General features: G+C 43.2%; 2 protein-coding genes across 2 annotated transcripts; both read right to left on the bottom strand.

Annotated features, from left to right (window-relative positions):
* Positions 1-2,427: 2,427 nt before the first annotated feature.
* On the bottom strand, positions 2,428-3,366 carry LOC124092269 (olfactory receptor 7D4-like). Its single transcript, XM_046443732.1, has one exon. The coding sequence runs from the start codon at positions 3,364-3,366 to the stop codon at positions 2,428-2,430; it is 939 nt and encodes a 312-aa protein (XP_046299688.1).
* A 6,124-nt stretch (positions 3,367-9,490) lies between these two features.
* LOC124092268 (olfactory receptor 7D4-like) lies at positions 9,491-10,429 on the bottom strand. The gene has a single exon (XM_046443731.1). It carries the CDS (start codon positions 10,427-10,429, stop codon positions 9,491-9,493), a length of 939 nt encoding a protein of 312 aa, XP_046299687.1.
* Positions 10,430-15,689: the final 5,260 nt, after the last annotated feature.

Here is a 15,689-nt window from a genome sequence, read left to right as displayed (position 1 = left end):
CCATGATGGTTCCATTGTGATATATTTAACAACTCCTCCTTAAAAAGCCATGGGCTACATTTTTGTATTGTATCAACGTATGCCCTGATTGTTCTTGATTTTACTGAGATGCCTCCTTCCTCTAACAATTTACTTAACACTCTTTCAGTTTGTTTTTTACTAATTTCTGATCCCGTATTTCTACTATAATACAACCCAACAAGATAACGCCTAACAAAACTGAAACTGAGTGAAACAAAATTGGAACAACACAAAATCATTATAATAGCCTCCTGAAATGTCCATCCGTCCTTTCTCCCTATCTGTTCCTCAGATGTGAGCGGTTTTTCTTCCATCTTACACATCTCCAGGGACAGGCAACTTAAAACAAAAGTGAAACAAAATAACAAAAGAAGAATCTTAAAATGGCTACCCATCCTCTCGCCCTGCCCTCAGGGGCGAGCAGTTCACTTACCCTCAGTCGCTCCCCGTGCGAGCCACCAAATGCCGCAGTCTGGCTGGGCACAATCAGGAGCCACTTGTCAAAAGAAACTAACTTTATTTTTAGAACCACACACGACAAACAAAATAGTCTCTCAGGAAAAACCCTCAGAGCCTCAACTGCCACCACCGGCTTTCCCCAAGCCTCTCTCTCCCCCACAAGCTTCTCTCCACCTCCCACAATCCTCCTGCTCTTGAGGCCGATTGGCTGGGTCACGTGGGCGGAGCCAAAAAAGTCCCCCAATGAGCAGCTCCGTGGTCTGAAAGGGCAGGGAAACAGTCCAATGAGCATCACCGCAGAGGAGCCAATCAGCTAGATGTTGCTGGGGCCGAGGAGCCAATCAGCTAGATGTTGCTGGGGCTGCTGTGAGCCAATCATCAGCCGGCAGCTGGAAGTTTGCTGGCAGCTGGAAGTTTGCTGGGGCCCCTCAGGCTGTGGCTCTCAACACAAAAAAAGACCAATTCTATTGGCTACAGATATTTCTTCAAATTAAACAGTTCACAATGGACTAGCTTGATGGACTTGTAAAGTATAATATCTTTAAAGGGTTAAATGACATGTCATGTCTTACAAAGAGGATATATAAGATGTGAGAAAGTAATTTTCAGCAATATCTGAGGTTTGTAATGATAACCTTCTACAGAGAATATCTTGTTAATGACAGAGTTAAGATTTTCTGGGAATTGATGTCATCAAACCAGGTTTGATGCTGTGTGAAGAACTGACTACAGTTTAATGCTAGATTTAGCAAAAGCATTAAGGTGGTTGATAGTTCCTAACCAATACAACATCACACATTTTCATTGTTTTGTGTTCTAGCTTTAGAAAAATGCATACATTTTATTTTATGAATCATGATGAATAAATTCCCTCAAGAACTAGTGGGTGGCATGAAAACAGAAGAGAGATCAGTAGGATAGAGGAAAGGGACTGAGAGGGAGGGAGGAGGAAGGAGGAAAGAAAGGAATGGTGGAAGGGAACTGAGGACACCGTCCTGGGTACACACGTGAATACATGAGAGTGAATTTCACCTTGATGTGCATCCGTAATGCACTGAATAAAAAAACTACAACTACGCAGAAGAAAGGCCAGTAGTATAAATAATTAAAAAAAAAAGTGGGAGAAGAGGAAGACATGAGGGTGGAAATGGACAAAATTAAATTCCATGCTTGTATAATTATATCACAATTAACACTAGGAACTCCACTGTTATGTGCAATTATAATGCACTAAGAAAAAAATTTTAAAAGAGTGCGTGAAGAAAACAATGAGTAGGAGGATGGACAGGAATTATTGTTTGAATATTACTAGAAAAATGGCTTCCCAGCTGGGGTGGCTGGTGGGGCTAGAGGTGGGAGTGCAGGGGCCTCAGCTGCCTGTCAGAGGGGGTTTCCTCCCCAGGGAGCACTCCCACTTCCAGGGAGGGCAGAGTCTGCATCCTGGTGCCTGAGGTCACCTCCCCCATGCCCCTGCCACACCTTGCAGGAGCTTCTCTGCCCTGGGGTGAGGAGGAGCAGCAGCAGCTGTCAGAGGACTCCCAGGTGTGGGGTGGGGGGAAGCAGCAGCCATGACAGCCCATCCTCAGGGTCCTGGACTTTGCTGCTTCTGTGACTCCTCAACTGTTCCACCCTCATGTGGTTTGTCCTTGCAGAGTCCCCGGGAAGGGGTCCTGACTTAGAGGTGCCCCAGGCATGGGAGGTAGGTGGGACTGAGTTTGAGTGACAGGACTGGGAAGGGCACCCACCATGAGCCCTGAACAGCTAACCAGCCACCGGCTAACAGGGAGTCCTTGGAGGGCATTTGCCCTTTTTGGTTACTGAGAGGCCTGAGGGTCTCATCCCCCACAGCTGTTTTACTCTCCTAATCTCAAGAGGTACTATTTTTTCTGGAAGAACTGACTCACTTTGACTCAGTCTAAGAGCTCACAGGCAAGGCAGGTGACAGAATCATGACATGGAAAATGTCCCCAAGGTGAGTTTTCTCAAGGCCCCCTTCATGTCCTTGTTCCTCAGGCTGTAGATGAAGGGGTTCAGCATGGGGGTGACCAGCACATACATCACAGAGGCCACTGTAGCCTTCCTGGGAGAATCAGTCACTGCAGAACTAAGGTAAACCCCAAGAGCAGTCCCATAGAACAAGGAAACCACCGACAGGTGAGACCCACAGGTAGAAAAAGCTTTATACCTTCCACCAGTGGACGGGATTCTCAGGATAGAGGAAACAATTCGAGTATATGAAAAAATTATGCCAGACACAGGACCAATACCCAACAGAGTGGTTGATAAATAAACCACAATGTTATTGATGAGGGTATTAGAACAGGCCATCTTGAGGACCTGAGTCACATCACAGAAGAAGTGGGGGATCTCCAGGTGTTTGCAGAAAGACAGACGCAGCAACAGCAGAGTGTGCAGTAGAGCAACCACAGTGCTGATGAGCACACAGATCAGGACCAACAGGACACAGAGGCGGGGGTTCATGATGACCGTGTAATACAAGGGGTGGCAGATGGCCACATAGCGATCATAGGCCATCACAGTCAGCAGTAAGTTGTCCATACATAGAAAAACCACGAAAAAATATACCTGAGCAAGGCAGCCTGCATAGGAGATGGCTTTGCTTTCTGTCTGGATGTTCAGCAGCATCTTAGGGACTAAGGTGGAGATGCTACAGATGTCAGCCAAGGACAGGTTGGAGAGGAAGAAGTACATGGGGGTGTGGAGGTGGGAGTCAGAGCTGACAGCCAGGATGATGAGCAGGTTCCCAAGCACTGTGACCAGGTACATGGATAATAGCAGGCCAAAGAGGACGGGCTGCAGCTCTGGGTCCTCTGAGAGTCCCAGGAGGAGGAATTCTACTGCATGTGTTTGATTTTTGGATTTCATATTGTTGAGGAACCTGATGAAAGATAGGACCTGGGGACAATGGAATATACAGAGATCAATGTTGGACAGAGGCCTTTGGTCCAGGACTTAAATTCTACAGATACTTAGGCAACTGTTCCCTTCAAATTCTCTTGCTCATTTCTTTCTTTATCCAAATTTATTCCTGAAAATTGTAATTTTTCTTTCTCTACTGCCTTATAATGAGAAGTGACACAGTTCATTTTTCCTTTACCTACTTTATAGTATTTTACAATTGCATTGGAATCTGTGTGATTTGAAGGAATTGCTTTGGATATGAGAATTGCTTGTTGTAGACTACAATTTGTCATTTGTTCCTACAGCTAGGGACATCATTAAAAAGTTTGAATGACTCTATATTCTGTCCATTGTTAAAAATTTTCACACTCATAATACAAATTCCTGTCTAGTCTTTAAAACAAGATAAGTGATGTTGTTTTTGAAGAGCTGTTTTATTTCTTTTGTAATGACATGTTACTTTCATTTATTTTGTTACTGGGAAGTTTGGAGCCAGATGAGTGGACCATGTCTGGAAACACACAAACACATTGTGTATTTTATGAAACTAACCTTTTGTCTATATTTTTCCTTGATTGCTACTTTCTGGAAAATGTTCCTATGGCAATAGTTTTGAAATTATCCACGCCCCCTCCACCCCCAGCACTCCTGAGTGCATTCAAAATTGTGCATTTTGCAGAGCAACCAGAGAGGTTAGTGAAAGTCCAACACTTCCTGAGGACTTTGTTAACGCCATTTCATCCAGTAAACTGAGTCCTCGCTCAATGTCCCTCCAACATCTGGATTCTGGAATAATTAAAAATGGGGTGATGGACTCTTGGCCATACTCACTTTGTAAAATTAACACTCCACATTGTGGGTAAGTCAAGAAGTCAGCAGGAGTGAACAAGTCTAAGAGCAGGTGAGTAAGCACATTATTGATGACAGTGTGCCCTGTCCTACTCTCATCAAAATGAAACAACTCTAGCTGCATACATATTCCTGTAAATGACAGGGTGGAATAGCCCAGGCAGAAAAACACAAACACTGCATGCTGTCACTCAGATGTGAAAACTGAAATAATTTTATTGCAGCAGAAGTAGAAAGTAGAAGAGGGGTCACAAGGGGCTAGGGAGGTGAGGTACAGGTGTGACATGGGGAGGTCAGATAACAGGTACCAGAACAGAGTTACATGGGATCTATAAGTTCTAGGGGTCTATGGCATAGTAGGGTAAATAGAGATTGCAACACCATTTATCATATATTATATAATGACCTATAAAAGAGGAGTTCAAACATTCTGAACCCATAGAAATGATGTGTGAATAAGGAGAAGGGAATGCTGATTACCTTGATCTGACCCATTGGATACATATGATCACAAAGCACTTCATGAATAGGCACAAGTATTGTCTATTAATTAAAATTTCATAAAATTTAAAAAGTGAGTCAATTCAACCCAGTATGTGAGTTTGGGAAGGACACATATTCATACCTGATGTGGAGAAAGGAAGGTGTGCATGGAGTAGAGCACGGGAGATGGTCAAGCACTTTTTCCTGTGCCTCCACGCCTGCCAGGGTTGGGCAGACAGTTGCTGGATGAGCCATTGCTGACACTCAGGCCACTGGACCTCAGCGTCAAGACCATAGGTTGTGCTGGGGATATAGGTCAGTTGGTAGAGTGCTTGCCTCACATGCATAAGGCCCTGGATTCAATCCCCAGCACCAAAAAAAAAACAAAAACAAAACAAAAAAAAAAACATAGGATGTTGTGTAGCAGGGGAGGAAGGACATTATTCTACCCAAAACCTAGAAAACAAGTGAAGCAAATGGCTGTTATCTGGGTCATTAACCCTCAAAAGGTACCCTGGAAACTTGAATAGAGCTTATACATTTGGAAAATTCCAAAGTATAAGAAAACAGTCTTTATATAACTGTGTTAAAATATCAAAATTTTCCTGAAAAAATTGAAAAGATAATTACCACATGATCCAACAATTCCGCTTCAGCCTCTGAGTGTACCTCTGAAATAACTGAAGCAGGGTGTCAACGAGATATTGTGCACATTCATTCACAGCAGTATTATTCACAAGAGCCAGAAGGTGGGAGACCCCAGTGCCCAGGCACAGATGGATAATGACCCACAATGTGGTAAACACACACAATGAGATAAGGCTCAGCCTGTAAAAGGAAGGAAACCCTCACACAGGCTCCAGCTTGGACCAGGAGGACTTTGTTCTCAAGGGAAATCAGCCAGTCACCAAAAGGTATATATGTGATTCCACTTCTATGAGGGACAAAGAGTGTTGAAATCCATGAAGACAGAAAGGAGAATGGGGGAGAAGAGGATGAAGAGCTCGTGGGTATAGGAACAGTCTTCGTGTTGCAAGATGAAAAATGTCCTGAAGTGGATGGTGATAATGGTCACAGAACCATTGTTGAGTGTACCCAATGCCACTGAAATGGCCAAAATGTAACCTCTGTTACGAATATTTTAACCACAATTTAAAAAAATATTAATAAAAATGTTAAAGGGACACTGTCTGATTTTCTTTATTTATGCTCCTCTCCTTGGTGGAGCTTTGACAAAGAACCCACCCCTCATTTCTCACGGGTCAAGAAAGGAATTCCTTCCTTAGTGAATGGCCCACTCTCACCCCAGTCCCATCTCTCTCCCTTACCCATGAAGATTGGGAAATATTTAAAATCATTCATGGAGATGCAGCTCTTACCTCCTCCTGTCCTTGGTAGGATCACCTCCAAGTTCAGCTCAGAAAAGACAGGGAATGCTGAATCCTGGAGGAGGCAAGGCAGGGCCAAGATTCAGTACTCACCAGCTCTGAGCCTCTATTTTAACATCCTGGGGGCTGATCCTTGCATGTGACAGAGGACAGAGAGGATTGGGTGATTCTGAGTGGTTCTTACACAGAAATGGTCAGGAACCCTCCATAATGAGTCCCAAGAGGTCAGAGATATAAGACAGTGAGAGTCACAGAGCTCTCAATACCCAGCCTCCATCTCCCTTCTCTAGGGAACAGAGGGAGGTGAGGAGTTGGCTATTCTCCAGAAAGACAAGGATTGCTTTTCTACTGTGGTCCTCAGACTTAGTGAGAGGCCCTGTTAGCGTACACATTGCTAGTACTTCCCTAGAGTCTCAGTCTTACTAGGGTTGGCCTATGTCCTAGGAATTCTGTTCTACCAAGTTTCCAGGTGACGCTGCTACAGCTGACCCAGGAAACTCCACTTTGAGAACCCACAGTGTAGCTCATTAAAATCGGCAAGGACACAATACATGACAGTGGTTCTGCTATCTTTGTCCAGAAGATCCCGGTGTCAGCAAACTCACAGAAAAACCAACAATCGGGCCACAGTCAAGGATGTTTGTTTTAGGACCTTTAGGAATTGCAATATAAGGAGACCCAAGGGCCAGGAGCAACTGTAGTGTGTGGTGACCAAAGTGGAAAAGGATAGAGTTTAAAAATGTAAAAATCACGACTGTACAAGTTGTTATCCACAAATTGGAATTGGTGGGAGCTAATGGTCACTGATAGGTTTGAAAGCCTATTGGCTGTTGTTGATAATCAGCCATGAGCACAGCAAGAGTAACTGAGGGTCCAGGTGCTACAGATCCTGTAGTTTGTTTGGCCCAGTCCCAAATATTCAGGGGAGGAGATGCATGGGCCCTCCACCCTAGAAGGCTTCCCAGCTCCATTCAAAGGGCTCTGAGACAAGGCGCAGGTACTTTGTAATCTCAGTCCTCACACGTGCAATTCCATAAACAGAGTTCCCTTTTGTGTGCCCACGATGGATTGTACATCCAATACTGCTGGGTGTAGGAGGAGGGTGGGGCAATGGGGACTTTGGACAATTTGGATCCAATATTTACTAACCCTTAGCAGCTTTGCAACTTTGAGGACATTATTCAACCTCTGTATTCCTCTGCTCCTTTATCTGTAATATGAGAAGTAAATCAACTAAATTTTTTTATTTTTATTTTTATTTCTTTAATGGGAATTGAATCCTGGAACAACTTTACCACTGAGTCCAATCAAAAGTTCTTTTTATTTATTTTTTATTTGGAGGCAGGGTCTCGTTGAGTTGAGGAGGCTGTCCTCAAATGTAATCCTCCTGTCTAAGGATTTCTAATCACAGGGATTACAGTTGTGTGTTACCACATCCAGGATTTATTTAAAAATTTAAAGCTCTTTTATTTTAAAGGACCATGACAAATTTCAGTGTGGAGATAAAAGAGTATGGGGCTCCCACAGTGGCAAGCTGAGTACCAGGACTGGTCTTATGCTGAGGTTTAGGTGTCTGCAGACTCAGGAGTGAAGGATGAGAGTCTGGATTCTCCTGCTTGGCCTGGGACCACACAGAGATGGGTCTCAGAACCACAGGTGAATGGGAGGCCAACCATTTGCAAATATGAAGTATCCAGGATTCTCATCACCTGTAGCTCCCAAGGAAAGCTTGTGTACCTGCACTGTGCTCCTGGAAGGAGATTTCAATGCAAAGACACACCCATAGATAACAAAAGTAATTGCATAAAGATTAAACATCCAATGCACCAGGACATTATAAAATTATGAATTAGAACTCCCTTATGATCCTTTGAATGAATCACCAGCAGAAATTGACAAATTATGATGCTATGTGATTTTAATATGTATAGCTCCATGACAATACAACGAGACATCAACAAAATTCGACACAGACAATATTGGAACATGATTAACAATTTGGACATACATAGAATAATGCTTTCGGTACTCATTAAAATTAATGACATTACTTATTCAACACCAGAGAAACACTTCATATGTTTTATGATAGGTGCTATATGCCTCGTTTTTAATTGCAACAGGAGTAAAAATATACAGAGAGCATGTTCTCTGACCTCAGCACAACTAGGCTGAAAATAAGCCACTAAAGTGTGACAAGAGATTTTCCAACTATTCAGACTTTAAGAAAGGCATTTCTACATATCACAGGGATTACATGAGAAATCTTAATGTATTGATTCAAATTTATGTATTTGTACCTTTTCCAGTGGACGAAATTAAGATGAAAATAAAGAAAGGAAAAAGGTGAAGGGAGAAATTGATTTTATAAGTAGTGAATGTGATAGGCTGGAAGTGCGCACACACACACACACACACACACACACAACACAAAATAATGTACTTGGAATTATGGGGAAGTAAGGAAGTTTATGATTTTATTAATAGGAAATTGTAGGTCCATAAATTACTGTTTAAGTTGTCTATGTTGAATGCAGACCAATTTCTATGTACATCCAACACAGTGAATTATTTCAGACATTCCAGTGTAAGAGACTCATTCCTCCAAGTCATTATTAAGTGTGTGACATGCGTCTGAAAGTTATAAAGGTGGGGAAATGGAGATCAGAGTAGAGTTAGTTAGTAAATGACACAGTAAAATATAGAAAAGTGGGATTCAATACCAAGCTACTTGTGTTAAAAGCCCGCCCTTAAATCCTTGGCTCTGAGAACTGAACACAGAGGGAGTCAGGATTCCTGCTGCACCCAGTGTGTGGGGGGGGGGTCCCTCCCCAGGGAGCACTCCCACTTCCAGGGAGGGCAGAGTCTGCATACTGTGCCTGAGGTCACCTCCCCCATGCCCCTGCCACACCCTGCAGGAGCTTCTCTGCCCTGGGGTGAGGAGGAGCAGCAGCAGCTGTCAGAGGACTCCCAGGTGTGGGGTGAAGGGAAGCAGCAGCCATGACAGCCCATCCTCAGGGTCCTGGACTTTGCTGCTTCTGTGACTCCTCAACTGTTCCACCCTCATGTGGTTTATGTTTTCAGAGTCCCTGGGAAGGGGTCCTGACTCAGGGGTGCCCCTGGCATGGGAGTGAGTTTGAGTGACAGGACTGGGAAGGGCACCCACCATGAGCCCTGAACAGCTAACCAGCCACCGGCTAACAGGGAGTCCTTGGAGGGCATTTGCCCTTTTTGGTTACTGAGAGGCCTGAGGGTCTCATTCCCCCACAGCTGTTTTATTCTCCTAATCTCAAGAGGTACTATTTTTCTGGAAGAACTGACTCACTTTGACTCAGTCTAAGATCTCACAGGCAAGGCAGGTGACAGATTCATGAAATGGAAAATGTCCCCAAGGTGAGTTTTCTCAAGGCCCCCTTCATGTCCTTGTTCCTCAGGCTGTAGATGAAGGGGTTCAGCATGGGGGTGACCAGCGCATACATCACAGAGGCCACTGTAGCCTTCCTGGGAGAATCAGTCACTGCAGAACTAAGGTAAACCCCAAGAGCAGTCCCATAGAACAAGAAAACCACCGACAGGTGAGACCCACAGGTAGAAAAAGCTTTGTACCTTCCACCAGTGGACGGGATTCTCAGGATGGAGGAAACAATTCGAGTATATGAAAAAATTATGCCAGACACAGGACCAATACCCAACAGCATGGTTGATAAATAAACCACAATGTTATTGATGAGGGTATTAGAACAGGCCATCTTGAGGATCTCAGTCAGATCACAGAAGAAGTGGGGGATCTCCAGGTGTTTGCAGAAAGACAGACGCAGCAACAGCAGAGTGTGCAGTAGAGCAACCACAGTGCTGATGAGCAGACAGATCAGGACCAACAGGACACAGAGGCGGGGGTTCATGACGACCATGTAATGCAAGGGGTGGCAGATGGCCACGTAGCGATCATAGGCCATCACAGCCAGCAGTAAATTGTCCATGCCTATAAAAACCACGAAAAAGCATAGCTGAGTGAGGCAGCCTGCATAGGAGATGGCTTTGCTTTCTGTCTGGATGTTCAGCAGCATCTTAGGGACTAAGGTGGAGGTGCTACAGATGTCAGCCAAGGACAGGTTGGAGAGGAAGAAGTACATGGGGGTGTGGAGGTGGGAGTCAGAGCTGATGGCCAGGATGATGAGCAGGTTTCCAAGCACTGTGACCAGGTACATCGTCAGGAACAGTCCAAATAGGATGGGCTGCAGCTCTGGGTCCTCTGAGAGTCCCAGGAGGAGGAATTCTGCTGCAAGTGTTTGGTTTTCGGACTCCATGTGGTAAAGAGATCTGCTGGATGATAGAGACATGGTCAGCAATGGAACACACCCAGTTATCACTTGGTGGAAAAAAATCTTTGGTAATGACTTAAAATTGTGGGTCCTATTTAAACATTTCCTCTCTTCAGCTTCTACTCTTTATTCCTTTCTTCACTCACTCATTCTAGAATTTATATTTTTTGATTTAAAAAATAAAATGACTGTGTTTTTAATGTTACAATACAAAAATAAAAATATATGCTATTTCATTTATTACGAATTATCACTCCTAAATGCTCTGACTTAACCTAGTATTAAATGGTCTTCAATTATTAATACAGTTTCAATCCTGGTTTGATGACATCTTTTCCTAAAGAATTTTAAGTCTGTCATTAATGTCATTCTCTCTGTCTCTGCCCATCCTTGCCAAGTTGAGTATTGCTCAAAATTGCTATCTCATGTTTTTTTTCCTTCCTCCTTGTGAGAAATGAGGCAATCCAATCACTCCTTTAAAGATATTATATTGTTCAATCATCTCAAGCATTCCATTATGACTTATTTAATTTAAAGGAATTCCTTTTTCTTTTCTTTTAATATTTATGTTTTAGTTATAGGTGGACCCAATAGCTTTATTTTATATTTATGTGGTGCTAAGGGTTGAACCCAGTGCTTCACGCATATTAGGCAAGCGCTCTACCTCTGAGCCACAATCCCAGCCCCAAGAATTCCTTTTTTCTACATTGACTTTGTGTGTGTGTCTGTGTGTGTGTATGTGTGTGTGCCTGTGCGTCTGTGTGTGATGATGATTTGTGATTTGGTCCTGAAGTGAGAAACATTTCTAATAGTTCTGAATGAATCTCAACATTGTGTCTTTTTTTTTTTTTTTACAACTATTGCAACCATAAAGAAAATGACTCTCTGGTCCTGAAAAGAAAAGTAGATTGGTGTTTTTGAAAGTCTGGTTCATTTATTCATTTTAAAAATTATTTATTTGTAATTGCAGTTTATTTCATTGCTTTGCCTTCTAGGAAGCTTGGAGTCTGATGAGTGGATCATGTCTGGAAAGAACATTTCAGACACGCATATTTTCACTGATTTTTTTTTTCTGAGCAGAAGTTTCCAGACTGTGCCCGTAGGGCAATGATTTTGTTATTATCCCTCACACTTAGAGCTCTCCAGAGGGCCCTCACCTGTGTGAGTTTTTCAGAGAACTCCAAGATGCAGGTGAAGACCAACACTGCCTTGTGTCACGTGTCCACGGCATTCCACCCAGCACACCTTTAAGACACGCAGGCTCCCTCTGTACCTGGCCCTTGTACGAATCCTATGTGTGCTGATGTCCTCTTAGCCATCTTCACCTTGTGAAACGGACACTCCCTATCCTAGCTGAGTCAGGAAATCTGCCAGTGTGAACAGTGCTAAGAGCTGATGTGCAGATATGTGACTGACTAAAGTGTGTCATGGCCAAATGACATGCTTCTGGTTCCATCCACATTGATGGATATGACAGAAAGTGAAATGAGCCAGGCACAAAAAGACAATAATACTCTATGTTTCCTTTCATATTTAGAGGCTAAAAAAACTTGATTTCATAGAAGTAGACAGCAGAGCGGTGGTCACTGGATCTAGGGATGGGAGGAAGAAGGGTGACAAAGGGAGGCTGGGGAACATGGACCACTGTAGAGTCGAGAGCAGGAATGTGTTCTAGGGTGCTACAGCATGGTAGCCTGGCTACGGTTTACAGCCATGTGTTATATATTTCATAAAGAACCTAAAAAATATATTGCAAAGGTTCCCAAACCTAAGCAATGATAAACGTTCTTATGGAAATACTAATCACCTTCATCTGATCACTGTACATTGACACATATACTGAATTTTCATACTGCTCTTTATGTGTAATTTTAATGTATCAAAAGCTCCTTGCTTCTCCTTCTAAGTGGAGTAGGTTCAAATCTCAGTGTAGTTTTGATGTGCGTTTTCCTGGTGGTTAAATATGCTGAACATTTTCTCTTGTAGCAGTTGGCCGTTTGCACTTCTCATTTTGAGAAGTTTGTGTTCAGGCTATTCAACCATTTATTGATTGGATTATTGTGGGTTTTTTTTTAATTTGAGTGGTTTGTGTTTTGAGCTTTTAGTACATCTGGGATCACAGCCCTCTTTCAGAATAGGAGCTGGCCACAACTTTCTCCCAGTCTGACAGTTTCCTCATTATTGTGTTTTATCCCTTGCTGTACAGAAACTTTTTGATTCAATGTTTATTAATTCCTTCCTTATTTCCTGAGCTATGGGGTCATTTAGGAAGACTTTGCATATACCTAGGTGTGAAAGTATTTCTCCTTTTTTTCTCTTAATATTTGCTGTATATCTGGTTTTATAGCCAAAATGCAAGCATAAAGAATAAAAAATAACAAAAAGTGCTAGCTAAGGTATGGGGCATGAATGACCTATGGTGGTGGGAATGACCACTGGTGGTGGGAAGCTAAATTAGTCCAGCCCCTATGGCAATAAAAGAGGTTTTCCTGAAAAAGCTAAAAATGCATCTACCATATGATCCAGCACTCCTTGGTACTGGTCAAAAAGGGCTAAAGTCAGCATGGTTTAGAGACACATGATTAGCCATGTTTATTGCTGCATGATTCACAATAGTCAATTAGGGCAACCGCCCAAGTGTTTATCCATAAAGATAAAGAAAGGTGGTACCACATGATAGACTTGGACAGCCTGATATTGAGTAAATTGAGTGAGACTCAGAGAACAAATTATTACATATATTATCTCCTATGTGGAAGCTAAAAGGGGAAAACAAATTGGAAGGGAAACAAGAAGAGTAGAGGAAGGGGATTTGGGAGAAACCCATGGGAGGTGGGGAATAGCATTGGGGAATGAAATTGATCAAATTGTGTCTTCACGCAAGCATGAGTACACCACAAAGAGTCCGCCATTCTGTGTAAACAATATGCACCAATTGTTTAGATTTTTAGATGAATTTTTAAATTTAAGTATTTATCTGAGGATGTGCACGTGGGAGGATGTGCATTCCCAAGGGAAGTGGCGGAGGGGCCTGCAGGAGTCCTGAGAGAACCAGGGAGACTGTCAAGCATGTTTTTCTTTCTGCCTGTATCCGCGCCACTTGAAAGGATCACAGACCACAGGATGCATTATGAACTGAAGGAAGAAGGACATTAGTCTACACAGGACAGAGAAATGAAATGGAGCCAAGTCCAGCTGTGTCATTCAAGGGACTGAGCTTTGCAGACATTAATGAAGAAAGGTCCACAGTTCTAGGGATATTGTGATGAGTCTGGAAATATTATCATTATTTATTGCTGTTGTTACTTTATTAACAATGGCACAGTTGTTGTAAGAAGAAGAAGCTGTCTTGTTACAACACAGGAGAGAAAAGTTTCAGCTCTGTTTAGAACCTTCCCTTTCCCCTGGATATACTGATACAGGAGCTTCATTGACACTCACTTAGGGCTCTTGAAACGAAAATGGTGCTTATATATTTGTAAAAATAAAAAGTTCAATGAGAAAGGATTTCTTTTAAAATGTTAAAGGTTTTCTCAGAAAATTAAAAATAAAATTAATAAATAGGGGCTCGGTGGCATTTATCTCAGCTACTCATGAAGCCAAGGCAGAGAAATATTTCTAGAGTCCAGGAGTTCATGGTCAGCTGGGCACCTTAGAAAGACCTCACTGAAAAATAAATCATGATAAAAAGAGTGTTACCACACAATCCTGTAATTACAGTTATGGGTTTGCTTATCCAAAAACACTGGAAGCAGGGTATTAGAGAGATGTGTACCCCACATTTACTGTAGTGAACCAGGAAAAATGACTTCCCTACTAGGGAGCTCACTAGAGCTGGGGAAGGAGGCAGAGGAGGGAAACGGGTTTGGTTTACTGGTAGCTTTGAGGAATTCAGAGGAGAGCTATTTTCTGTCTTAAATCTCCATCTTTCAGGAATCAGGCGCTCAAAAAGCTTTTATAAGACAGAGCTGACAATGGGATAAAAGGCAGTCTATGCATATATAGACTGTGGCAGGCTGCATTCATCAGAAACCAGCACAGACTGGGCTTCCTGAGCTGGTCAGGGCCAGACACAGCTGCTCAGCCTCCATTCTCAATGTGAAGAAGTTGAGGAGCTAAATCAATTGGGAGCCTTTGATTTCCAAGGTGATCCATATCATCAGCATTATTCACAGGACCAGCAGGTGGGAGAAACGCTAGCGTCCAGGTACAGAGGAGTGAAGGCAACCAACATGGCATGTGGGTAGAGCAGAGTAGCCACTGCCCTCACCAGAAGGACATTTCCCACGACAGGCTGAGCCTGGAGGACCCTGTGCTCAGTGATGTGAGCAGCCACAGAAAGGCAGAGGCTGGCCTGCACTTCCATGGGACACCAGGTACTGACATTCACATCGAGGGGGAAGAGGAGTGGGGCTGTGAAGGCTGGGGGCAGAGAGTGAGGAGTTAGTGTGGATGGTCCAGAGATTGGGTTTTGCAGGATGAAAAGTGTCTTGAGGATGGACGTTGGTGATGTTTGCAAAACATCATGAACATGACTCAGGCCTTATAATTGTCAACTTAAAACTGGTTGTAATTGTAAAGTTTGTTATGTTTATTTGCCACAAATTAAAAATTAATTAATAAAAAGCATTGAAGGAACACATTTCTGAGTAGCGTCATTGATGCTCCTCTGCTAGATGGAGCTTTGAGAAACCACCCACCCCTCATGTCTCCCTCTGCATGCCGGAGAAAGCCCTTCTCAGGTACAGTCCCACACTCACCCCTGTCCCCTCTCTCTCCCTCAGTCAGGAAGCTGCTGATCAGGGAACATTTAGCACATTTAGGGAGATGTACACCTTTCCTCTGCCTGTTTTTGGTTAGAATCACCTCCATGTCCTGCTCAGAATCAGGGGCTGAGGTGTCTCCAGGAGGAGTGCACACAGGGGCAGGGCTTACACACTCACCGCCTGGGTCCCCTCTCCACTCCGGAACTTGGAAGACTGATCTTTGATGACACACAGAAGCATGAAAGTACTGGCTGATCCTTTTAATGTCTGATGAATGATTTTACAAATAAAAAGACAGGAACCATTCTAATGAGCTCCCAAGGGTCAGAGATTAAAAAGAAAAACAACAAAGCACCAAGTCCTCAATACCCAGCCTTCCTGAACGACCCACAGGGGACAAAAAGAGACCAAGAATGATGAAGTGAGTATTCTCTAGAAAGAAGAAAATTATTATTCCTCTCTGGCCCCAAAACTGCTGT

Source organism: Marmota monax, unplaced genomic scaffold, assembly GCF_021218885.2.
Source record: "Marmota monax isolate L192 unplaced genomic scaffold, Marmota_monax_Labrador192_F-V1.1 WCK01_AAM20220418_F8-fsc00102, whole genome shotgun sequence".
Lineage (NCBI taxonomy): Eukaryota > Metazoa > Chordata > Mammalia > Rodentia > Sciuridae > Marmota > Marmota monax.
This window is presented reverse-complemented; position numbering and strand designations above follow the sequence as displayed.